The sequence below is a fragment of the Protopterus annectens genome, chromosome 13.part0, assembly GCF_019279795.1.
Source record: "Protopterus annectens isolate FY-2018-M chromosome 13.part0, PAN1.0, whole genome shotgun sequence".
Classification (NCBI taxonomy): Eukaryota; Metazoa; Chordata; order Ceratodontiformes; family Protopteridae; genus Protopterus; species Protopterus annectens.
The window spans coordinates 731,566,228-731,591,879 of record NC_056747.1 but is presented as its reverse complement, the minus strand read 5'-3'; the positions used below and the strand labels follow the sequence as shown (position 1 = coordinate 731,591,879).

The following is a 25,652-nucleotide window of genomic DNA, read 5'->3' as shown; positions in this document are numbered from 1 at the left end:
AAATCGGGTTAAGATGCCAGTCCATTGCAGAACACACACAATATGCAGAAACATGGTCAGTTTGAGGAAATCACCAGTTTATCTGCAACATGTATTTGGGATGTGGGAGGAAACTGAAGCACCATGTGAAAACTCACATGAATGGAAGGGACGATATACCGATTCCATATGTATTGTACCCCTTACTGAGAGCCAAACTAAAGAACAAAAGTAGACACTTAATGGCCTTTACACATGTTGACCTATGGCCAAACAAGAGGTAAAAGTAATTTAAGATGTAAGACTTTTCTTCATAATGAAAATCTAGCGAAACTTTTAATTAAGTAGTTGCTCCTGATTACTCAATGTATAAATCTCTTTTAAATTATATGCTTTTTTCAATCTGCTCTTATTTGATATCCAGTACTACTACAGTGCTGGAGTGGCAACATATCAAGCATATCAGGTTCCTATTAAATGATCGAAGACACATTCTTTCGAATGCATCTTGATCGAACTTGAAAGCACAAAAAGGCAAAATAGCGAAACGGCATATAAGCAAATTCTTTCCCTGGGAAAGGAATTGCTTGGCCGCTTCCGTTACTTTGCCATTTTCATCACTGTAGTGCGATCTCGGAGTTTGTATATTTAATTAGGGGGGTGTGGGGTCAAAGGTCGAAGCCCCCCCCCACTTTATGTAATGTTTTAACTTTTTTTTTTTTTTTTTTTTTTGTGGAACAGCGATTATTTTTCCCTTGGAAAAAAATTGCTGTTTTAAGCGTTCGAGATTGTAAGCTTTCATTTACATAGGTTTGATAAATCATTGTTCATTTTTTTAAGCGTTCGATGATTTAACATAGACCCAAGCATATCAGCTTTTATAATGACATGAGCAAGGTGATCGCTTTATGGTCAGATATTACCAAGGAGGATGACACTGTAGGGGTGATACAAAGGCTTCTCATGTTGGTTAGTACCAGTTCCAGGATATTTTCACTTCTCGTAGGGGTATCAACCAGCTGATCCAACGTATTGGCATTGACAAAGTCAAGGAATCTCTGGGCATTCATGTTTGGGCTAGAATAGGTCTTTCACTCTATGGTTGGGTAGTTAGTCACCCAAGATCGGGGTAGAGGGTTGAATCTTGATGGATTCAAGTAAGTCCAGATAGGTGGAGTGGGCATCTTGAGTCATGGGTGGGGGTCTGTAGCTAGCTATGATTTGAATTGGTGTTTTTCCAACAGTTAACTGCACTCGGAGTGTCTTCTGTGCATCATACCATTTGACCAGCCTAGAGGTGTGTATGTCTTTGATAACTATTGAAACCCCACCTCCTTTGGCTTTGTAGCCCTCCATTTAGGGTCTGAAAATATGGTGGGATGAGTAACCTGGTTAAGCTGGGGTGCTCTCCACAGCTTTGAACCAGGTTTCAGTGACTGCACAAATATCAGCATCCTCCAGGGCAAGGAATGCTTGCAATGAGTGCAGTTTCATGCTAGGACTCCTAGTGTTTAGCAGCATGACCTTTAAATTTTGTTTAGAAGAATTTTTCATGTTGTTAATTTTGTGCTCATGACTAAAAGGTACTTCGGGGGAGGCAAGAGCCTTTGCCAGAAGCCTGAAGCCCAGGGGAGCAGATGAAGGCCATCTCTGGCAAAGCATCATAGTCTGTCAGTCATGTCCTCCCAGGCTGTCAGGTACTGGATCCCCTTGGAATAACACCAGAAACTAAGACAATTGTTAAAGTCAATCATTTTCTGTTTGTATTGAGGCATTATTCTGGGTTATGGTAGGATGCTGCATAAGGCTAGGAACATACCTGCCTGGGACACATATATTCAGAGAGCTCAATCATGTCTCTCTTCATGTAGTCCTGATAGGTCCATTTCAAGTCATTCACACCAACATGGACTATGACAGTGTCATAACAGTACCTGTAGTTAAGAGACTTGAGTGCATGTGTGATATGGTGGATTCTAGCACCTGACAAGCAATTTACTGTGACTTTCTCCTTGTCTAGCCTGATGAGGGGCATATCTGTGTCTCATGATAGAGTCTTCTATGAATAGTATGTTGGGTTTGTGGCTGGGCCTTAGAGGCTGTGAGACACAGGCATGTGTACTATGTGTGATGCTTGCTGCTGTGGGTTGTGATGTGTGTGTGTGTTTGCTGCGGAGGTCTCTTTTGTTTAAGGTATGTTTTTGTTGAGAACCTTCACATATGTAGGAGTGTGTTGTACATGTGTGGGTGGTGTTAGAGGTTTTTGTAGTGTTTGTGCAGACAACCTTCTGAGTGCCAGATGTACTGGCTTGTGACTGAGACAGCAAGGATTCTAGATTCTTAATGTAACTGCATCTCTCACATATTGTGTTCCTAGGTGGTAGTAGTAGAGGGTTGTCCATATGCATAAGGCAGTTGCTACACTATCTCAGAATGCCCATATCAGCCAGACTAGCAGGATAAACCATGGGAAATTGTCCGTCCATGGCTGTAAATCTCTGGGTGAGACTGTGGATGTGGAAGAAAAAAGAAAGAAAATTATGTATATCTGCCTGTCTGCACAAAAATGTGTAAACAGTTTCATATTTAAGTTGTCTAACTTAATTTCAAGCTGTTTTGGCATGAGTTAGGTAATACATTAAGCTATGCAGTGCATTGTGTACTTACTTTATTTTAATAAATATTCTGAATCAATGAGCTCTATGTACAACTAGCCATCAGGTTTACCAAGAGGGTAATTAACATTAGCTACTGCTTTCACGTCACAGGTGAAGTCTGAACAGCTGCATACGTTTTAATCTAATAACTAGTTTTCAAAGTTTGTTGTTCTTTCTCTACTGATGAAGAAAACTTTAAGACTTAAGCTAAATGTTAATTACAATGAGCCAGTGTTTTGTTTTTACCTACTGCCATGAAATGTGGCTAGATCTGTGTTTCAAATATATTTCTGCTTTTAAGTATAAAAATGTGTTTGAGATGCTTAATTAGCCACTTTAGCCACATTCTGTCAAAACAGGCAAAACTAAAAAAATGCCAGCTTACTGTAGTTCATAGATTAGTACTAAGCTAACTGCCCTTGCAAGCCATTTTAAACCTAGCCAATTATCCCTTGTGAGACTCGAATCCTGCACCTTGTGTTTGTAAAGCAAACACCTTAACCATTAGACCACCCACATCAATAACTGATAAGCTGGTTAAACTATTCTGAATACCCCTTGTAATTTCCCAAGATGATGACAGAAATTAGTGTTGCTAAGTAGCTACAATCCTGCTGATATAATTTGATCTGCATTGTTATACAACAATATCGCAAAGTATGATAGCCTAAAACACACAAAGTACAAACTCCACAACCTGAAACAAAGTAACAGCAAAATGTGTCATAAGGCACTGACAACCTGAATCCCCAACAATGTATATTAATCCAGAGTGAGCTTTCAGGGAGCATTTCCTCCAAACAGCAACAGAACAAAGACAGATTCCATTTGGGGATGTTGTGTCGATTCTGTGATGGGTACCACATTTCCCATTATAATCCTGAATGTGAATATGGTACCTTTAGTCTGCAGTTAATGCTCATGTATTCTACACCTACCACTGTTTGAACTTCACCATCCAGAAAATGACATTCCTAAACTCTGGTTATCCATGTGTCCAGGCAAGTAGTTTTTTTTATTTAAACTGGAAATTGCATTGACACAAATACATTGCTGAAATTCTTGACAGAGAAAAAAAGTTCAAGCATAACTTTTTCTGCACTGGGACAGGTCTTTCTTAGTTCTCATAGATGTTTGAAAGTTAAGTCACATGCAGCTCCTAAATTATCATAATCTAAGTTTCTCTCTCTTTTTTTCTTTTTTTTTTTTTTTTTTTTTTTTTTTTTTACCTCCTTTCCATTTAGAATTGACCTGTGAGCTGGAGACCAAGAAAGAAGAATTGATTCAAGAAGGTAAGACTAACACCTGTTATTAAATAATGTATCTAGGCCTTCATGAAGGCAGTGAGAAATTCTGAGTTATATAAACTTAAAAGCAGAGGTGTAGTAGCATTCAGTCTTCCATAATGCCAACTATTCCAAAGTTTAACTTTACTCTAGTGATCTTCTGACTTCTATGCTCTTATTAGTTTCAAGCCTGGTATAGTGACATGCCACAACATCCACTAGTAAACACAAGGGTTCTAACTAGGCTGGTATCATATTTCTGACCACAAAGTCTCAAACATCTACATCCAAAAATAGCAATTTCCAAAAAAAAAAAAAAAAACTATGTGATAAAAGCATATTAATATGAATAGCAAGACTTTATTTATATATGTGTTTGTTTGTTAACCAGTCCATTTCCAGGCACATCAAGATAAAAAATAACACACAGCAGTCACAGCAAAATGTTATCAGTTATGCAGAATATACATTTTTGAACAATTTCAGCTATATGCACTGTAGTAATAATGTATCTGTAGCATTATAGATGTTACAGTCTTCAGTAACAGGAAACAGTTTTTTATGATAAACCAATGATTAACCTAGTATTGCATTAACAACTTAGTAGAAAAGGAAAACATTGACCCTTGTCTGAGATTGAACACGAAACCTCCTTTCTGTTAGGAAGCCACCATGTTTTTTTGTTTTTTTTTAACACAGAAACATCCAATAGAACCAAGAATTAACCTAACATTGCATCAGTATTGAAATAAGAAACAACTGCTCTTGGGAGAAATGAGGTATCTAACTCTCCAGATACTCCTTTTTGGTCCAGTGGTAGTGACATCTGCACAGAAAGTGAGAGGTCCTGAGTTCAATCCCCAGACAAGGATCAGGGAATACCTTTCCTACTGAGTTGTTAATACAGTACTACATTAATCCCTGGTTCTGCATTGGATGCTTGTGTATTGAAAAACAACATCATGACCATTGTGGTTTCTTAGATGAAAGGGGTAAATGAGTGTTAACTGTCTAGACATTCCTTGCTGGTCTCCAGACTAGGGTCAGTGTTTTCCATTCCTGTTTGTTTTATGAGGAGCAAAGCCAATTCCACTCATTGGACTGTACCCTAGACTTCCTGTTTCTGTATATTGTGACTTATGAGTTTGCCATACCACTTCTTCTAGTCTTTTCCCTCACTACGTGTCAAGTTCATCAAAGTGAGCTTTCTAGCAGATACTACTTGACCAATGTTCATTTAGAAACTTCCACTTTAAAAAGACGCTTGAATTCTGTTCCATTTCTAGTAAGAGGAAATGCAGTTTGGCTGTCCTTATTGTCTGTTTGCCCTGTGTAATATGTATTACAGTGCAAATGCAATCTGAGACATGTGGCACTTAAATGTTCATGTTTCTTACACATTTGACCATTGTGAGTCATTTCTATAAATGCATACTGTGCATCAAGGGTACTGTTCCAGTTATGATGCCTGGTTACAGTATCAGAGCCATACATAGCAGAATGAACCAGCTCAGCTACAAGCTTTTGAAAGTTCCTGTAAGTGAACCTCGGTGAATATAAATCAACATGTTGTAACCTAACCAAGTTAACACTCAACTACTAAATTGAAGAGTCTTTGTCTGAAGGATTTCAAGCCTGTATAAGGTATAACACTGCTGGTGATTCAATGCTGGGTGAGAAAGTAAACCTGTATTTTTTGTCTTTTACTGGCAGAGTTGCTCTTTGTCTTACCTACTCCATTTTGTTTTCTGTTTTAAGAAATCTTGGCCTGGTGATTTTATTCTGTGTGAGACATGGGCACTTAAATTATTTTGGCTCATATTTCACATGTTTTTTCATTGGTTAATTTGAATTGTCTCCTGAGTGATAAATTCTTCTTCTTTCGGCTTTTCCCGGTTAGGGGTCACCACAGCGGATCACCTGTCTGCTCATGATTGGCAGTGGAGTTTTATGGTGTTGAGTTGCCAGCCCGGCGCCCAACCTTCCACAGAAGGCACACACATGCACGCACTTACACCTAGGGTCAATTTAGAGTGTCCAATCCACCTACAGCATGTCTTTGGGATGTGGGAGGAAACCGGAGCACCCGGCGGAAACCCACGTGACCACAGGGAGGACATGCAGACTCCGTACAGAAGGCACCCCAGCTGAGGATCGAACCGTAGAACCTCTTGCTGTGAGGTGACAACGCTAACTGCTGCACCACTGTGGCCGCCCATGTGATACTTAAATACAAAGTGAAATTCTGGGCCTTTGTCTTTGTCTGAAGGATTTCAAGCCTGCATAAGGTATAGCACTGCTGATGATTCACTGCTAGGTTTTCCACCCACCCCCACATTTGTCAGTCTTCTATTTAAACCTGGTGTTTTTAAGGTTCCCACACCTATTGTAAATTGTGCTTAATAAGCTCCTCCCTTTCTACACTGCTGCTATCTTGAATTTTTTATTTAAATTATTTATTTGCCTTTCCTTGTGCATATATCGAAAAAAGTAAATTTTGCCTCTTATTGTCAGCTGTATTGATTTACTTCACCTGAATTAATTATCTAGCTAGCTGTTGGATAAAGTAGTGTTTTTTTACACTCTAGCCAGCACATGTTTTCTCATCAAGATAGTGGATTTTCCTTCTAGTGCACTGGGAGGTAACCTGGTCTGTCTAGATTGAGGAAACACTTGAGATTTCTGCATGTAGTTTTATTGGCTGGAGAACTTATTAATCAGTGTATCTTGTTTTTAGTGCCTTTATAAATTCTGTACAATTGTCTCTTGGCTCATTTATACAAATTGAAGTATTTTTATTGAATAATCACACTTTAATGAGCTGTTTAAGGCACACTGCTGTATCTGTATCTTTAAGTGTGTTTGTGGTAGTACTTCACTCTGGACACCCTCTTACTGTACTTTTACATTAGGAGGACTGGGATTACTCATCTACTGGCTGTAGGTGTTTACCTGGTCTTTTTGAGCTGGGAAACCCACAAAAGGGCTCTAAGTATTTTTTCTTTGCACTTCTGTTATATACTGTGACTATACTTCAGCAGTTTAAAAAGCTGTACTGTTTGAGGTTGCTTTGCACTGTATTTTACTACTGCATTTGTTGCACTTTGACTGTATTTCACACCAGCTGCTGCTTTTACTTAATTTAAGAAAATATCTGTTTCTGCTGTTTTATTCTGTTGCTATTATTAATTCAAGAAAAACTGTGCTGCTTTTTGCATTGTTGCTTATTTAATTAAAAAAAAAAAAATATATATATATATATATATATATATATATATATATATATATATCCTGCTTTTTTCTGTTCCACTCCACTTCTGTTGGCCGTAGTATAGATTCAATTCAGACTTGCTGAATTCAGTTCTCTTTGTAAACTGAGCACTAAAACTCAGGACATCTTTTTTTTTTTTGGAGAAGCCCCCCCGTACCCTCATGGTAGGAGTGTACAGTAGGACTATCTAATTGAAGGTTACTGGTTCAGGGCTCAGTTTGAGCTATTTCATTGGCACCTGGCTCAAGTTTAAGCTATTTCATTGGTACACGGCTCAGTTTGAGCTTTTTCATTGGTTTGTTTGTATTAGCTGCTTTGCTCTTGCTTGCAAGTAGTGCGCCATCATGCACCACCGTGCAGAGGGGATAACTCTTGGTGGTTATAGACTCAAAAGCGCCAATAGACGTATTTTCCCTTAGAACCGCCTGCTATATAGCAGAGCAGTTCTTTAATAGCTCTCAGCTGTGCAGCGAACCACCCAGCAGGGATTTTAACTCTTACCTACCAACATCATACTCTCATACCTCTCAACCTCGAAACATCAAAAATCTGGACAAGGCCCATGAAAAATAGGTACAAATCTGTACGCTGATTAACATAAAATTTGCATACATAATTATGTAACCCCACCCATTCCAGTGGAATTGTGGGATACCAACTTTCAAACGCAAACTGAAGTACAGACAGCCAAAATATGGCACCACTGACCCCCTGCAGCCATTCCAATGTCCTATACCATTACCTGGCTATTTCGCCCCATTTACCATAAACACTAATGTGTGCATACTACTTTACTTCTACAATGATTATTTGCATTTTATTTTTACATCTGCTAAACAAAGCAATACTGTCTCACAATGAAAATAGACTTGGCATTAAAACGTCTCTGCCCTCGAAACGCACATTCATTGAAACAGCATTGAAACCCACTCTACATCCAAAGAAAATGCATCTGGCCTGTGGTGGATAAGATTAACTTTGGGCTGTTTTCAAATCATAGGCCCATTGCACACAAAACAAGAAACATACACATGTTCTTTGATACACCTTCCTGACTTTATAATATTCCTTGTATAATACAGCACACTTGTTAGACTTAGAGCATTTTAAATGTACTGTTTGAACATTTTTCCAGTAGGCAATGAAACAAAATGCATGAACCAATAATGACAAAACTGGCCAGTTCAGAACATTTCCATCAAAAAAGTCTACTTCCACACACACTCACTATAAAAACAGAATGACAGTGTAAGCCATAGGCATCTTGCACAGCTTCTCACACTTAAGAGTGTGCTACCACTTTAAAAATGCTAAATAAATTGCAAAAGAATATATGAAATGTAAACTATTATCACTAAATAAAGACTTCTGATTACAACAGCATGAACTAAACCCTATCATAAAAAGCTTAGTCTGACACACTATACTAATTTTAAAGTGCTTAAAACTTTACCATTCATCAAAATAAAATTACTTAAATAAAATAGTCTTATTTACAAGCCTCCCAGTACTTGGGGGTGTATATGATGTTACAGTCACGAGTATTTCCAATTTTGCACAACCAACACTAATTTTCAGCTTGAACATTGACTCAATGAATTTCAAATCTGATTAGAAAATGTAATGAGCTGCTGATTTACAATATGAATAAACATTTGAGAGGATACTGAAACTATTAATATATAAATGAGTGAGTGAAATGTTACTCTAGAGCAAGCTTTATAAGTAACTTTAAATCATTTTTAGCTTATTATTAGACTAGTAATCCATAAACAAATTAAACTGAATTAATGGATACAAGATTACATTTTCCATTAAACATTCTCATACACACACACACACACACACACACACACACACACACACACACACACACACCAAGCAGAAATGTTTCCCCCAACGAGATCCCTTCAATCAGCAGTCAGTCCAAGAAAAAGTCTTAGCAAGCCAAACAGGTAAATTAAAGATACCCTTATCTCCAAAATTACTGTTCATTAAATGTCAACTACAGTGTCTGCTGAATTCCGAGTCCCGCTCGGTCTCTGTGAAACATTCTTGTTAAGTGGAATCCGTCCTTCCTCCTGGTTCACTTGCTGTGAAGTATCCGAGGTTAACGGAATTCCAGAAAAATAAAGAAATGCTTGTTTTGTGCCTAATATTAGATAATTACCCGACCAATACACCCAACCAAAAAGAATAACAAAAAAGAAAACCGGCATTCACACTCTTGCCAGAGCAAGAACCTTTGTATCTGTGGTATTTCTTGCGAAACTTAATAGGAGGCTGGTGTTAGCAAGTGCGACATTTTGTAGTACAATTTTAGCTGTGAAAACACTTTATTGAAAGTAACTATATATTTACAGAAGGGTAGGGTAGGGTACTGATACGTCGTTCAAAGGCTGGTACTAGGCTATCGGCCCTAGGGCCTATACAAGCCTAGCCATAACAATTCCCTGGATATTTCTTCCCACAATATTTATGAAACAAAAATTCAAGACATCAAATTTCACAACCACTAACCCACAGTTCAACTAATTTATTATATTACCAAAGAAAAGTTTTATCTACATCACAGTCTGAAATCTGGCCCTGCAACTATACAGTGGCTACAACTTGTGAGGCACCCCATACATCTTCCTTTCCAACAAATATTTCAACTGCCACCCGGCACAGACCACTGGTTTTCTACACTACTCCCAAGCCTATGGAAATTATTACCAGCAAAACTAAAATTAATCTCCTCCTCTGAACTTTTCAACCAGCTCATAATATTTATATTCAAAGAGGTCACTTTTCACTGCTTTAGAAGTGGTAGATTCATTTAAACTATAGTAACATACCCCATTACCTTACACAGCACGATTCTCTGTTGATATTCCACAACTAAAATCCACTGTATTCTTAAACCATGATACATAAATAAACGCATTTTGTTAAGTTGCGAGCTGCCTAAGTATTTATTAAGTATTCCACATTTTATACACTTGTTCCATATCATCATGCGTAGGAGTGTTTTGCATTTTGGAGATGGAAGATTGAGAACCGTTATTTTGGTTTTAGATTTCTGGTTCTCCCTGGGCCGTACCTGAAATGGTCCACATGAATCTGCATACTATCTCAGTTAACAAAATAATAAATAAATAATCTGTAATCTACCACCATTTGCAGAAATAGACGTGTCTGAACAACTCTTTAAAACGAGTTTTCAACTTGCAATTCTACTTTTCAAAACTTTTTATAATCCTGGATTATAAAAAGTTTTGAAAAGTGCGAGCGACCGGAACTGTTAGAAACTCTGGGACTGTTTTTCCGAGTGAGATTTGCTGCAGGAGTTTTGTAAACTACAAGTGAAGCGATTTTTTTTTTGCAGTGTTAGCACACAAACATTCTTCTTGCGACTGCATGATCTTTTAATATCCTTCTGTAGCATAGTTATTCCTCAGAAATGAATTACAAATAAATGTGTATAATAAAAAAAAAATCGCTTCATTTGTACTTTACAGAACTATAACCTACGCAGTCTCTCTCTACGCTGTCAACAAGGAGATCTCTCTCACACTCTCTCACACACACACACACACACACACACACACACACGAATACCTGAAAGCAGCTCTGCAGTCCTTACCTGAAAGCTTTCTCATTGTTTACAACGACAGTCCTACAATGCAGCAAATAAATCTCACTCGGAAAAGCAGTCCCAGAGTTTCCAACAGTTCCGGTCGCTCGCACAATTTCCAGCATCAGCAAATAAATACAGTGCAGTCCCACTCGCGCAGGTGCAAATGCACCACCATTGAAGTGTTTAATGGTTCCTGGTCCCGCTCACAGATCCAATTCAACAGCTAGGAAAGCTCAATTCCGACAGGCTGACAGTGTTGACGTCATCGCATACGCGATGACGTCAGGTCAAATAGCGAAAAAAAAAACATTAAAATAAAAGCTGGGAAAAATCGGAAATGAATGGGTGCCACTCGGGAATCGTGGCACCCCATTATTTGGACCCTAAAACTCGTTAAAAAACGATTAATTCGGGACAGTTGAGAGGTCTGCATACTCTATAGATCCTCTCTTTTATAGCCCTCCTACTGTACACCCAATATGTTAGTCACCCTAAAGTAGCTACCTGCCTCATACCCCCATCTCTCTCTCCTTATCTGCTGAGATACCAGGTTTAAACCTTGCATTATGAACTGTCAGTTTCCCTCTGTTTCTCCTGCCAACCTGGTGGGCATGTTTTTTTCAGGCAGTGTAGCAACTGCCTCATGTACACTGACAACTACTTATTCCTAAATCACTCAAGTACAATTTGCAAGAGATACTCCTACACTAAGAATCAGGAATCACTGCTCTCTCACGCCCAAAACAGCAACACTAAACAGGTTGTCAGCTCATGCACCACGACTCCTATTTGTAATATGCACCCATTATATAAACTTTCATATGCAGAAGTATTCTCCAGAAACCTACCTAAACACCAGAGTCCACCAAAACACAAACATGCTACACCTAACAAAACACCCAAAGCACCCAATATGCATAAAAACACTAGCACCCATGTCTTACCAAATAAGCCCTTAAGGCAATCCACAACCATTCCAGATGTTTTAGTTATCAATGACTCTGTAGTAAGACATACAGTCACCCCACTCATCAGGTTGAACAAGGAGAAGGTTATGGGTCAGCTGCCTGTCTGGTGCAAGGATTCAGCAGATCATACATGCACTCAAGTTTCTCAACAAGGATCGTTATTACTCCATAATATCATGTTGGTGTGAATGACTTGAGACATACCTCTCTGGACTATATGAAGAGAGAAATGATTGAGCTCTCTAAATATGTGTCCCAGACAGGTACATCCCTAGCTTTGAGCAGAATTTTACACTTGCCTATGATATCATAATATAAACAGAAAATGATTGACTTCAATAATTAGCTTATTTTCTGGTGCCATTCTAAGGGTATCCAGTTTCTTTCAGTCTGGGAAGACATGGTGGATAGAGCAAGCTGCTTTGCCAGAGATGGTCTTCCCCTGGCACCTCTAGGCTTTTGGTTGCTGGCTAAGGCACTTGCCTCCCCTATAATGCCTTTTTTAGAAAAGGTCACAACAACAAATTTACCGATGTGAAAATATCAAACACAAGGAAACTAAAGGTCATGCTGCTAAACACTAGGAGTTTAAATCAGAAACTGCACTCTCTGGAAGCACTCCTCTTCCTGGAAGATGTTGACATCTGTGCAATCAGAGAAACCTGGCTCAAGGCCGCAGAAAGTAGCCCAGCCTTGCACGATTACAATACTTTCCACACTTTTAGACCACAAATTCAAGGTGTGAGAACCAAAGGAGGTAGAGTATCTATCTTCATTAAAGATAATCACACCTCTAGACTGGTTAGACAAGAAAACTCTATGGAGCTACTCCAAGCCCAAATTACCATGGGTAAGACCCCCCTTCAGGTCATAATCAGTTACAGGACCTCTTCCATGAACCAAGATTCCCACAAAGCTTATTTAGACCTCCTTGGGACAATTAAGGTGCAACTTAACACCCTAGTCATGAGTGACTTCAACCATCCTTCCATTAATTAGGAAACTTATATGAGCCCAAACTCACTCGCACAAAACTTCCTGGATTTTTTTTAACTCGCGTACCCTGAAACAAATAGTGCACCACCCCACAAAGGTCTCTAGTATTCTAGACCTGGTCCTCACCAATATTTGTGACAGATGCAGCACCTCAAGTGTAGGGCCCACACTGGTTAAATCCAACCATACATTAGTCATTTCTGAAGTAGCAATAGCACCAGAACTCCCCAAAGGAGAAGTCAGGCTAAAAAACTTCACCAAAGCTAACTATACCCTCCTAAGGGAAGGTTTAAGCTACTTCCAAGCTCCAGTTTCCACAGATGGCATTGACGGCTATACTAAGGTATACAAAGATGCCCTGTATAAACATCTATACAAATGAAGAGACACAGCCGTGCCAGATAGGATTAAAGCAAGATCCTCAAGAAAAAAACAAACCATCTTATTGGACATTGAATTACTGAATTATACAATAAGTGAAAGAAGCTGCTGTCTAAAAATACAAAAGTGAGATCCCAGAACTTGAAGAGCACCATCCTCAGCCTAAATAAGCAAATAAGACAACTCCTAAAATCTTCAAAGAGCAACTATGAGAAAAATTTAGTAACCTTAGTCAAGGATAACCATAAGGATTTCTTCAGCTATGTCTACAACCTAAAAAGTAGGACTCAGATGTGTACTGAACTAGTTGTGGATAGCATCACACACTCTGACCCTGCAGAAACTGCAAACCTGCTAGCAGGCAGTTTTGGTGAAAATGTCACCCCTATCTCCCCAGGCATACCACAGACCATGTCTTTATTATCTCCTCCTCCCTGCATCTCCAAAGAGCAGTCATCAGTGCTTTCTCCAAGGCTAAGAACACAGCCTCCATGGGACCATATGGAATTCCGGGCTGTGTTCTTAGTGTTCTAAAACAAGAGCTAACTACTCCATTAAGCACTCTATTCAACCACAGCCTGAATACTGGCATTGTCCCACTGAATGGAAAACAGTGACTGTTATCGCCCTCCACAAGGGTAGTTCAGCAACAGACCCAGGTAACTATAAACCCATACGTTTAACCAGCCTCATCTGTAAAGCAATGGAACAAATCATCATGGACCTCATAAGTAAGGATATAGGTGATCTCCAAACCCTGCATCCATCCCAGTTCGGTTTTGTCAAGGTCAGGTCATGCCTGCTAAACCTGGTGGACTGCTTCAGGAACATGACCAGAGCCATAGATGAGAGCAAGACTGTTGCACTGGGGATTGTGCAAACATTATGGTTCTGAAGTGTCTGAAAAGCACTGGAAACATGAGCCACAAAGCATCACAGAAAATGATGAAGTCTACATCACATGGGATCATCCATTACCAACAATTCAAAAGACAGATGCTAGAAAACCTGATATAGTGGTTCAGGAAAAGAAGACAAAAGTAGCATTGTTCATTGAAATCACCACACCCAGTGACTACAGTGTCCTGCGTAAAGAGAGACACAAAGTTATAAAATATCAGGATCTGCAAGCAGAAATGTGAGTCATGTGGAAAAAAGATACCCAAATAGTTTCAATAGTAGTAGGAGCAATGGGTCTTATAAAAAAAAGAGTCAAAAATCTTATTTAGATATGCTACCAATACATGCAACCGTATGAACTGCAGAAGCAATCATTACTGGGCACATTGCGGGTGCTGCGAAGCGCACTTTTGGCTGACATCAAAGTGAAACAATACTAATTTCATGAACTTTAATCGTACTTTAACTTAGGAATGGGGTCCATTCCCATCATGGTATTAGAAACCGAAAAAACCTGGAGAAATTAAAAAGGAAGGGAAAAGCCATGCATACAGCCTATCTTGACTTGGCCAAGGCCTTTGACACTATCCCACATTTAGGCATCACTGACAAACTAACCCAGTTAAATATCAACCCCTATGTTGTCAGGTGGGTGGCAAACTGACTCACAGATTGACGACAATCTGTCAAAATGGGAGACTTTACCTCTACCAGCAGACCTGTCACCAGAGGGGTCCGACAGGGGTCAATGCTGGACCCCCTCTTGTTTGGCATATACCTCTCAGAAGTCCAGGCCAAAGTGGAGGGGCTGTGGCTAACCAAGTTTGTGGATGACTGCAAATTAGGTGTTATCACTGAATCCCCTGGCAATGTCAGTGTACTTCAAAAGGGGCTTACACAGACCAATGATTGGTGCCAAAGCCATAGTCTTAAATTAAATGCTAAAAAATGTATTATCATTCCCTTTGGTAAAAACAATGTCCTTGCTGATTATAAAATAAACAATAATACCCTAAATACCAATTCAGTAGTGAGAGACCTGGGAACACAAGTTGAATGTGACCTCAGCTTTTATCACCATGTGTCTACTGTGGTGAGAAAGGCATTCTATGTCACTCACCTGATTAGCAAAGACATCGCCTCAAGAGCAAAAGAGGTTATAACTCCCCTGTACTCTTCCCTCATCAGGCCTGTTATTGAATATAATGCTCCCTTTGATATGTACCGTACCAGACACCTGCAGCAACTTGAGAGACCTCAGAGATTTCTGACTAAGAAAATTCAGGGTCTCCAGCACATGTCTTATACAGACAGACTAAAGTTGATGTCACTGTACTCAGTAGCATATAAACTACTTAGAGGCGACTTATGTCTGGTTTACAAGGCTATCTCTGACCCAAATCTAATGGAAATGCTGCAAATCTGTAAGTCAAATAGGACTAGAGTCACCATTCCATGGACCTCGATCTACCCTGCGACATAAACAAGGCAGATACATCTCTCAGAGGTTGCCACTCCGCTGGAATAGGCTTATCAAGCAGAGCACATCCATGACCCTGTTTAAGCGCAACCTGGATGACTGGATGGGAAATCATGCATTTCTGCTGGGGATTGTCCTGGCTTCTCTCCTGGACATGTGTAGCCCTTGCTAGATAAACCTTGGGCATAGATGATATCTTTCATTTAGTATTATTTTGGGATTTAACTGCTAGGCTTTTAAAGTTCCTCGAGTCAATTGCCTAGCAACATCCTTTGAACGTATGAACCTATGAGTCGACTACTTGCTTGCAGATACTCTTTGTATTCTGTACAATGACTGTTTTTCACATTTCACTTCTAAACTTAATGTAACTGAAATCCATTATGTCATAACAAAATCATCCCGTGAAACCATGAAACTTATTTGACCATCATTTACTTGACCATAGTTTATAATTACCAGTACAGAATGAACTCTCACTGAACTTGGGCTTCTGTGTGGAACTGACTACCATATATACAATGAACCTTCCATTGCTTTATTTCAGAAAACAATCCTTCTTTGATTACCTAAAAACTTCTACCAAATGCAATTACTTTCATTATAAATCACCCTGTCCTTCACTTTGAACCTTTACCTCTACTCTATTATCTGTCTGATTTCAGCCTTACTTAAACCACTGTTAGCACTTTTAACTTAAACCTCACTGAGCAATCATGTCATTGCTATCTGCTCCTGACAGTTATGAAACTCTTTCTCATACCAGTTACAATATTTATCTTGTGTATCTGTCTGTGTTCATTAAGTTTGTTAACTTTTGATGATGACTGTAAAGCTTTCAATAATGCCCATAAAGCTTTCAATAGTTTAATGGATAGCTACACTCTAGTCATATTCCTTTCTTCCAAAATGTATTCTCCCTACATAATGACCCCACATTTTTGCATATTAAAAATATGGCTTAGCTGTTTTTTCCCCTCTGTGGCATTTTTATCCCAATCAGTTTCCTTATTGCAGACCATTCTGGAGTTGCATGAAATCTCATGATTCTTGATTCATGTATTTGTCTTCCTTACTGTTACATCATTTCATCTATCACAGTTGCAAAGTTTCATACTAAGTAAAACACATATATATCTAGCACTGTATTCAGGCTGTAAGGATTCACAGCTCTACTGCCATTTACAGATGCATTGCTTCCCTTCCTTGATAGCATAAATCAACTGAGCCTTTGCTTAGGGCTGAATGCTATTTGTACCTCCAAAATAATGTATAATTTCAACACCTGAGAATGTGTGCAAAATAAAGAAATTATAGATTAGAGATGGGTACGCCATAGATTACTAAACTAGTTACTACTAATAAAAAGTATGCAGAAACATTTATTTACCACTCTGCATGACATAAAACAGTTCACTCGATGCTAAATTGCTATTACAATGCAAAGATATTTGAATGAGGGCCACACATGCGTTTCAAATTGCGTATTTTACTGGGTACATTTCTAGGGGTACTTTGATCTCTGTATATTCCTTATTCATCAGTGTGATGTTTAATTTACTGTGAAACTGTTACAAAAAGGTAAGGAAAGAACTGCAGTTGTGCTGGCAGGACCAGTCACAATGATCTTACTGATATATACTGGAGTTTAAAATTGACTGATTAGCTTGGGATTTCTAATGCAGATAATACAATGCTCTGTTTGACTGAAGGAAGGAGGGTGGAGAAACAGTGCCTGGGACAGGACCTGAAACTGAAATTAATTTTTAAAAAAGCTATTATCTTTGTTATCTACTCATACCTAATTAACCTTTTTTTTTTTTTTTAAAATGTTTGACACGTGTCAGAAAACAAATCTTAAGAGTCGTTGTAAGCCAGTCACTGACTCTTATTGGGGATTCTCAAGCTTGGAAGTATTTCTCACTATTAACATCCTAAGTGAATGGAAACATGATCTGGCAGGAAAAACTACAGCATTATTATCTCATCAGCTTTGCCCTCATAGTGCATTATGGGCAAGAATAAGATTTCCAAGAAAAACGAATTGCATTTGCATGCCTGCCCCTATGAAAGCATTCTGAGTTACTAATAAATAATTATTGTACTACTGCCAAATTTAGATTATGTAAAACGCTGTGTCAAGATAAAAGAATCAGCATTTGCCCATAATGAATCTTTAAATCTCTATAAAAATATTTACATGTCTATAGAAGTGTAAAACTTTCTAATATATACTGAAAGTATTTCTACGTTGCTGTTTTATTTGTAAATGTCTTGTCACATTGTAGCCCACACTTTGGCTGAAAAAGATCATGTCTGACCAGCCCACCTATCTGGTTAACAAATGAAATTAACGAATAAACACATTCAGTGCTTTTAGTTGCTCATTAATATGACAGTAAATTTCCTGAATTTGTAAAATGCATGGATATAATTTCTATTTTAAAATGTAACTGGATTTCTAGAAAGATCCAGTTTCAAATTAATAGCAAAATGATTTGTTTTGTATTAACTTTTTAAGTAAATTAGAGTAATATTTAAAAATGTCCCTGATTTTGAACATTCAATCCCCCATTATTTTTGTCTTTTTGAACAATTCATAACCAAAGAAGTTGGAAGGTATACTGCAAATGCAGTATCAGCATCCCTATATGAATGCTGATACCATACTTCTCAACTTTCCAGAATTTTGTACGTCTGATTTTTGTCTCATATTTTTGGTCTGCTTCCCATAAAATGTTATGGCTTCTGCCAAAATCCTTGAGGGTAGTGGGGCTGGGTTATGAGAAGATTGTAGCTTGGGGTTCCCTAAATTGCCCCCCCCCCCCCAGTTGATAAGGCCATCCCTTCCAGTAAGTAAATAGTCAATACCAGAGAATATAGATGTTGCCACAAGTAAGGAAGTGGAGAACCTGAAAGCTAGTTTGAAGTAATTTTATGAGTTGATTGGTCTATGGTACTAGATGTGGGAGACTGTTTGTAAACAGGATTTTCAGATATTTTGGCTAATGAAGGGCCTTAAGCTATCAGACAGTAATGCTCCAACAAAGCAGGATTAGCAACTTTTGGTAGGAGAATAACATGGCAGTTTGGTGGCAGTTATGATGTCATCTACTGTCTTATCTCATGCTCTCCATGATAGTTTTATCCTTTTCATCTTAAGAGATGTTTTAGCTGATATTTCATGGATACCACTGTGTGAACAGAGTTATGAGCATTTCTCTTTTCATCATGCCTTACCCCCAAAACTGCATTTTAATCAGTAAGTGAAGACTACTTCAGCCACAGTATACTGAGTGAACCACACTGAATGCCTCTCTGTGTCCCCTTTCCAAGTTGTACAGCTATTATAGAGCTATGCCGTGATATGGGGGAATATATTCTGCCTCTCTACCACAATGAAACACAGCATAGAATCCGTATGGCTCTGTCCATTCATTTCTCAGTCTCCATTTCTTGCTCACTGAGGATGATTTCTTGTGTTACATGTGGGTACCTTTATCATCCAAATCATTTGCCAGTCTTAGCAGCTGAAATGTGAAACCACTGCCATTTTTTTTTGAGAAACCCTGGCAGTTAGCACAGAGGACTAAAGCATTGACTTGCTACTGAGCTGCTTCCTGTGGCAAGGGTGCAAGGTTTGAATCTGTCCACCTTCATTTACCTACTGTATGACATTGAGGAAGTCACTTGACCGGTCAGTACTTTGGAGCAATTGGAAATTTGGACCAAGATCCTTAATGGTCTCATGGACTACATACCTAGGAACTATGAGCCTGTTGTTGTTTCAGATCCTGCAAGAGATCAGTTACTAGTGGTGTGCCACAGGGCTCAGTACTGGGACCACTCCTGTTCATAATATACTTCTCTGAAGTCAAGGCAAATGTCGAAGGCCTCTGGATGACAAAGTTTGCCGAAGACTGCAAGCTGGGGGAAATCACTGAATCCCCTGACAATGTAGATATCCTTCAGGAGGGTCTAGATCAGGCAAAGGATTGCTACCAGAACCGTGGCCTAAACCTAAATGCAAAAAAATGCATGATCATACCCTTTGAGAAGTCAAATACCCCTGCAAATTACAATATCATTAGCACACCCCTTAGAGCAGACTCGGAGGTGTGAGATCTAGGTACATAGATAGTAGCCTGAACGTTGACCACTATGTGTCCACAGTGGTGAGGAAATTCTTTTATGTGGCACAATTTATAAGTAAAGGTATGGCATCCAGATCTAAGGAAAGTATAGTCCCACTGTACTCATCCCTCATTACACCAGTAATTGAGTACAGTGTACTACTTGGCATGTAATTGACTAGGTACTTACAGCAGCTGGAGTTTCCTCAGAGGCTCTTCACAAAGAAAATACAGGGCGTATACAACCTTAACAATGCAGATAGACTAAAAGCTCTATTCCTTTATTTTACTTTTACCCACATATAGCTTCCCTATACATCCCCCCAGGGGATAATATTTCCACACTCGAAGACATCCTTTCCTGGCTCTCCAATAACATTAGAAATGAAACCATAATCTTAGGCGACATGAATATTAACTGGGCCTCCATTCAGTCTCCTACAAACCCACTTAACATTAACCTCTATAATTTCTCACAGCTAATCAACTCTATTACACGTTCCTCAAAAAATCCCATCTAGCAGCAGTATTCTGGATTGGATTTTAGTCTCTCATCCCCATTATTTCTCCGACAGTGGTACTCTTCCCGACCCACTTAGTGACCACATACCCACCTTCACTCATCGTCTCCCCTTATTCCTACATCACACTCATAATTATATTACTGTCTGTAACCAAAAAATGTTAACCCAACAACGTTTTCTAACTCTCTAAAAGCAATAAACTGGAATTGTCTAAAAACATTACCTCTAGATAACGCAGTTGCCCACTTCAACTCAACATTCTTAAAAATGCTAGACTTTCATGCTCCCTTAAGGACAAAGAGAATAAAAATCAATACGGCCCCTTGGCTTACCAAAAACACACTAGCAACCATGCGTCTCAGGGATAAAGTCTGGGCACACTACCTGAAAAATAAGACCCCTATCTTACACAATGAATACAAAACACTTAGAAATAAAGTAAAAAGGCTCATCATCCCTGATCGACAAAACTACTTCTCCATCCTCCAAAACAGTAACAAAACAAATCCTCAAAAATTCTGGAAAGGTATCTCTACTCTACTTAACCCTAGCAAACCAGGCACCCCCACCCCGGACCCTAACGGCCCTGATACTGACTTAGCTACCCAATTTAACTCACTCTTTATTGAATCTATTTCCAAATTAACCTCTTCATTCTCTAACAACACCACATTCTCCAATCTACCCCCATCCTCCCATACCAACACTCCATCCTGCGCTGCTACCACTCCCTCACTCTCATCCACTAACTTCCCACCCTCCACCTCCCATACCAACACTTCACCCTGCACTGCTACCACTCCCTCACTCTCATCCACTAACTTTCCACCCTCCACCTCCCATACCAACACTCCACCCTGCACTGCTACCACTCCCTCACTCTCATCCACTAACTTTCCACCCTCCACCTCCCATACCAACACTTCACCCTGCACTGCTACCACTCCCTCACTCTCATCCACTAACTTTCCACCCTCCACCTCCCATACCAACACTTCACCCTGCACTGCTACCACTCCCTCACTCTCATCCACTAACTTTCCACCCTCCACCTCCCATACCAACACTTCACCCTGCGCTGCTACCACTCCCTCACTCTCATCCACTAACTTTCCACCCTCCACCTCTCCTCCTACTCTCACTTCCTCACCATCTTCTTCCCCCCCAACACCCCCTCTCCTCTCTCCCCACTATTCTCATTAAAACCCATACCCACTTCTACTATAAAAAAACTCCTTCTGAAACTGAAGCCATGCACTAATGCTCCTGATAACATCCCTTCTTACTTTCTTAGCATAGCTGTTGATGCAGTTGCCTACCCCATTAGCATTCCAATCAACTGCTCTATCCAGGAAGGTACAGTTCCCCAAATCTGGAAAAAGGCCTTTATCATACCTTTACATAAAGGTGGCAACAATAACAGTGTGACTAATTTCCACCCCATTGCTATCCTGTCTCCAATCTCTAAACTCCTAGAAAAGTGTATCCAAATTCAACTCCTACCACATCTCTTAGATAATCACCTACTAACCCCCACACAACATGGTTTCAGACCTGGTCACAGCACTATGACAGCCCTCCTCTCCTTCCTTGAAACTGTAAACAAAGCCCGGGACTCTGGACTTATTGTCTCTACCCTACTACTTGACCTCTCTAAGGCCTTTGACACTATATCACACAGCCTGCTTTTAACAAAACTCTCAAAACTTAACCTATCTCCTTCATCCTTGAACTGGTTCTCCAGCTACCTATCAAATAGATATCAAGCAGTAAAATGGAAAAAGGCAACCTCCTCATTTCTAAATACCCCAACCGGAGTTCCCCAAGGCTCCATGTTAGGTCCCCTCCTCTTTAACATATTCATAAATGATTTCCATAACTCTATCCCATTCTCAAACATTATCCAATATGCAGATGACTCAACTATTATCTGCTTGGCCTCATCTATCCCTACACTCCTCAAGCTTACTCAAGACGCTTTTTTAACCACAGAGCAATGGATGAAAAGAAACCACCTAGCACTCAACGCCTCTAAAACCAAATTAATGGTGTTCACCCCCTCTAAAGTCACCTATTTCGATAGTAACACATTCTCTATTACTAGTCAAAACAACACACCTCTGGAACTGGTCTGAGAGACCAAATTACTTGGTGTCCAAATTGTTAACCAGCTCAAATTCAACTCCCATATACAACTAAATATAAAAAAAAACATCAAAAACTTGGTATGCTCTATCGGCAAAAGCACTACCTTACACCTGCTACTAAAATCACTCTTTCTACTTCCTTTCTTATCCCCTCACTTCTCTATGGAGCACCACTTCTAACTAACATACAGTCCTCTCTGAAAACACAACTCTCCTCCTGCTACAACAAAATCACCAAGTTCGCTACCAGCCACAAGTCCTCCACCCACCACTGTTCCTCTCTCCAACAACTACATTGGCTAGAATTACCCAAGCATCTCACCTATACTCAACTAACTCTTGCACACAAGCTCATTTTCAACCACTCCCTCTGTCCCTCCCTGTCTTCTACCTTTAAAATGCACCTACCCAATAGAGTATTAAGGTCTAACAACCAAAATCTATTAGAAGTCTACAAACCAACTCGTCCCCCAGGCAAAAATCTTCTATCACATGGTTTAGCATGCCTCTGGAACTCCCTACCTCCATCAATTCATATCACCTCCAACCATTTTATTTTCAAAAAATCTCTTCATTCATATCTAGTATCCCAGTGGGAATGCTGTTGCTTCCACCCCACATAACTAACACTGGTAATTCCATCTTCCTTTCCTTCCCCTATTTACACCTGCAATATTCCCTTAGAATTTCTCCTATCTCATACACTCTTAGTGTTATTATTGTATCCACAAGAATACACCACGCTGTACCCCTTACGTGTTGAATTCCTGATATGTAACTGTACTTCTCATTAATTACTTTGCAACATTCCTTCTTTGTTTGTACTACCTGTAAGCTTCATCACTAGTTTGTATTTTTATTTATTTTATTTATTTATTTATTTATTTATTTTATTTATTTAAATTTGTTGACCGGGAGTGTCCGACTGGACGTGGGTCCATTTTCAGCGGAGGCCCGGGGAGAAAAGTTCCACAGTAAAATAAACAGACAGTAGTTACATTGGATTACATAGTGATTAACAATTTAACATAGAAATTACTTACAACATATTTACAGATGAAGAACATAGTACATCAGTAGACAACTAGAATCTTTATCTGTGAAGTACATAACAGGCATTAACAAATGTAACAATGAGAAGTTCCTGCTGTATAATAAGTACTAGACTTATGAGCATCTGAGCTTGCTATCATCAAGGTAGTTAGTGGAGGTGAAAGAAAGGTAGTAGTTGGATGGGGTGGATGATATTAGAGTGGGAGTTGCAAGGGCATAGCCAGCATGTTTTTAGGTGCGCTTTTAATGAAGTTTTGAAGTTGGTGCATGATGGTACGGAGGTAATTGTGGGTGGGAGTGAGTTCCATAATTTGGCTATGGCGCAAGAGAATAGTGCTTCACCAGCAGAGTTATTGGCTTTAGTGATCTGCAAGTGATTTTTGTTGCTGGATCTTAGTGGTCTGGTTGTGCGATAGGGTTGGAGTAGATTCTGGAGGGATGGGACATTTAGTGGATGGTTTACTAGTTTGTGGGTGAGTGAGAGTTGATACCACTGAAGGAGGTGAGGGAGTTCAAGCCAGCCCAGTTCAGCAAGTGAGAGACAGTGGTGACTACGGTAGGATGCCCCTGTGGCGAATTTTGCGATTTTGTTGTAGCAGGTCTCTAGCTTGTTTAGATCACATTGCCTTAGGTTGGTATATACTGGAGAGGCATAAAGTAGGGTGGAGATAAGGTGGGAATTTGCTATTGAAATCTTTGCTGCTTTGGTGAGAAATTGTTCATTTCTGTATAATGCTCCTAGTTTTTTGTGGACTTTTTTTATGGTCATGGATATGCGAATGTCAAATTTTAGTTTATTGTCTATTTCCACTCCTAGCAATTTGGTGTGTTCAGTTGGGTATATAGTGGTGTTGTCTTTTGCTGTGATGTTAAAGTGAGAGTTGTTTTGAGTATTATTGTAAAAGTTTCATCTCTGGTTTGTATTAGCTGTAATGTTTCCTCTACTACTTTGTAATTGTTTGTTTGAATCTTTTACTCTTGTATAATTATCATGTTTAACCTATTGTAACTTTGATTGTTTGGAGCTTTTCTCCCCAGGACTCCATTGAAAACGGGTTCTTTCTGGCCCAATGGACTATCCTGGTAACCAACTGCAAATAAATAAATAAATAAATAAATAAATTAAGGGGTGGCCTATGCCTGACCTACAGGCACTCACAAATCCAGCCCTGATGGAGCTTCTACACATCCACAAGTCAAACAGCATGAGGGTCACTTGATCTAGGGATCTAAACTTAGTCATCAACTAAAAAAAAATACTGGAAAGACAGATATGTGTTTCAGACATTGCCTCTTCTTTGAAACAGACTTCCTATTCACATTAAGCAGATCCCTTCCCTGGCCCTCTTCAACCATTTTGGATGGGGAAATCACAAATTTACACCTAGATTATTGCCTATGTCCCTTATGGACAGGGGCAAGCTATAATATACTCAATGGACAGGCACAAATCCATGCCATCCTCTTACCACTAGGGGCCATATATTGGGTAAAATTGGGTTATATTGGCTAGGCCTCTAGCCTAGTAATCTCCTATGAACTTGTGAACATATAAAAGAACACAGCTGTGTCATTGTCCCTGAATGCTGACAATGAAAGTCAACTTTGTCGTAATATTGGTACATTCAGTGTTACGCCTGGTGTTTTTAAGTATTAGGGAACAAACTTCTTGACTTTTGAATAACTTAATAATTTGTAGCAGTAATGGAGAGGAGTAGTAGTACTTTATAGCTCATACTTGTGAGAGGGAGGGTGCCTTGATTACAGACTTTTTGAAGGGCTGTTGATGGAAGCTGGGAGTACTTCACGCATAAGTATATAATGTATATTAGAGGATACTTAAAATGTCTAGAGTGGCTGTTTTTTGGCACTTTGTTTTTTTTATTAACTTAAAATGTTACATAATGTATGTTAGGGGCAATTTAGAATGTTACTTAAGAACAGTAACCATTTGAAACGTCAGGACCTGCTAGAGTGAGTCCCTAAATGCAGAGACTGAATGGATGAAAGAACGGACTTGTATATACTAAGTCCAAAATGCCATTTCCTAGAATATTCCCTTTTCAATGAGGTACGGTGATCTCGGAGTTGATATATATATAAGTTCACGGTGTGGGGGCTTGCCGCCACATGGGGGTTGGAGGGAAGCTTGCCCCCCGCAAAAAGAAGTTTTAAGAAGAAGAAATTAACCGTTTGGCAAAAATTCATCATTTTTTCCCCAGACTGTTAATTTAACAGTTTGGCAATTACATAAT

The 25,652-nt window shown here is 39.3% G+C and overlaps 1 protein-coding gene across 1 annotated transcript in view; it reads left to right on the top strand.

The window, feature by feature from the left end:
* CCDC92B (coiled-coil domain containing 92B) overlaps positions 1 to 25,652 on the top strand; it is a 487,027-nt gene that overhangs the window by 292,044 nt on the left and 169,331 nt on the right. The window contains exon 3 of the mRNA XM_044054417.1: positions 3,881 to 3,928. Coding sequence (XP_043910352.1) covers positions 3,881 to 3,928 — 48 coding nt within the window. The remainder of the gene's footprint in view (positions 1 to 3,880; positions 3,929 to 25,652) is intronic.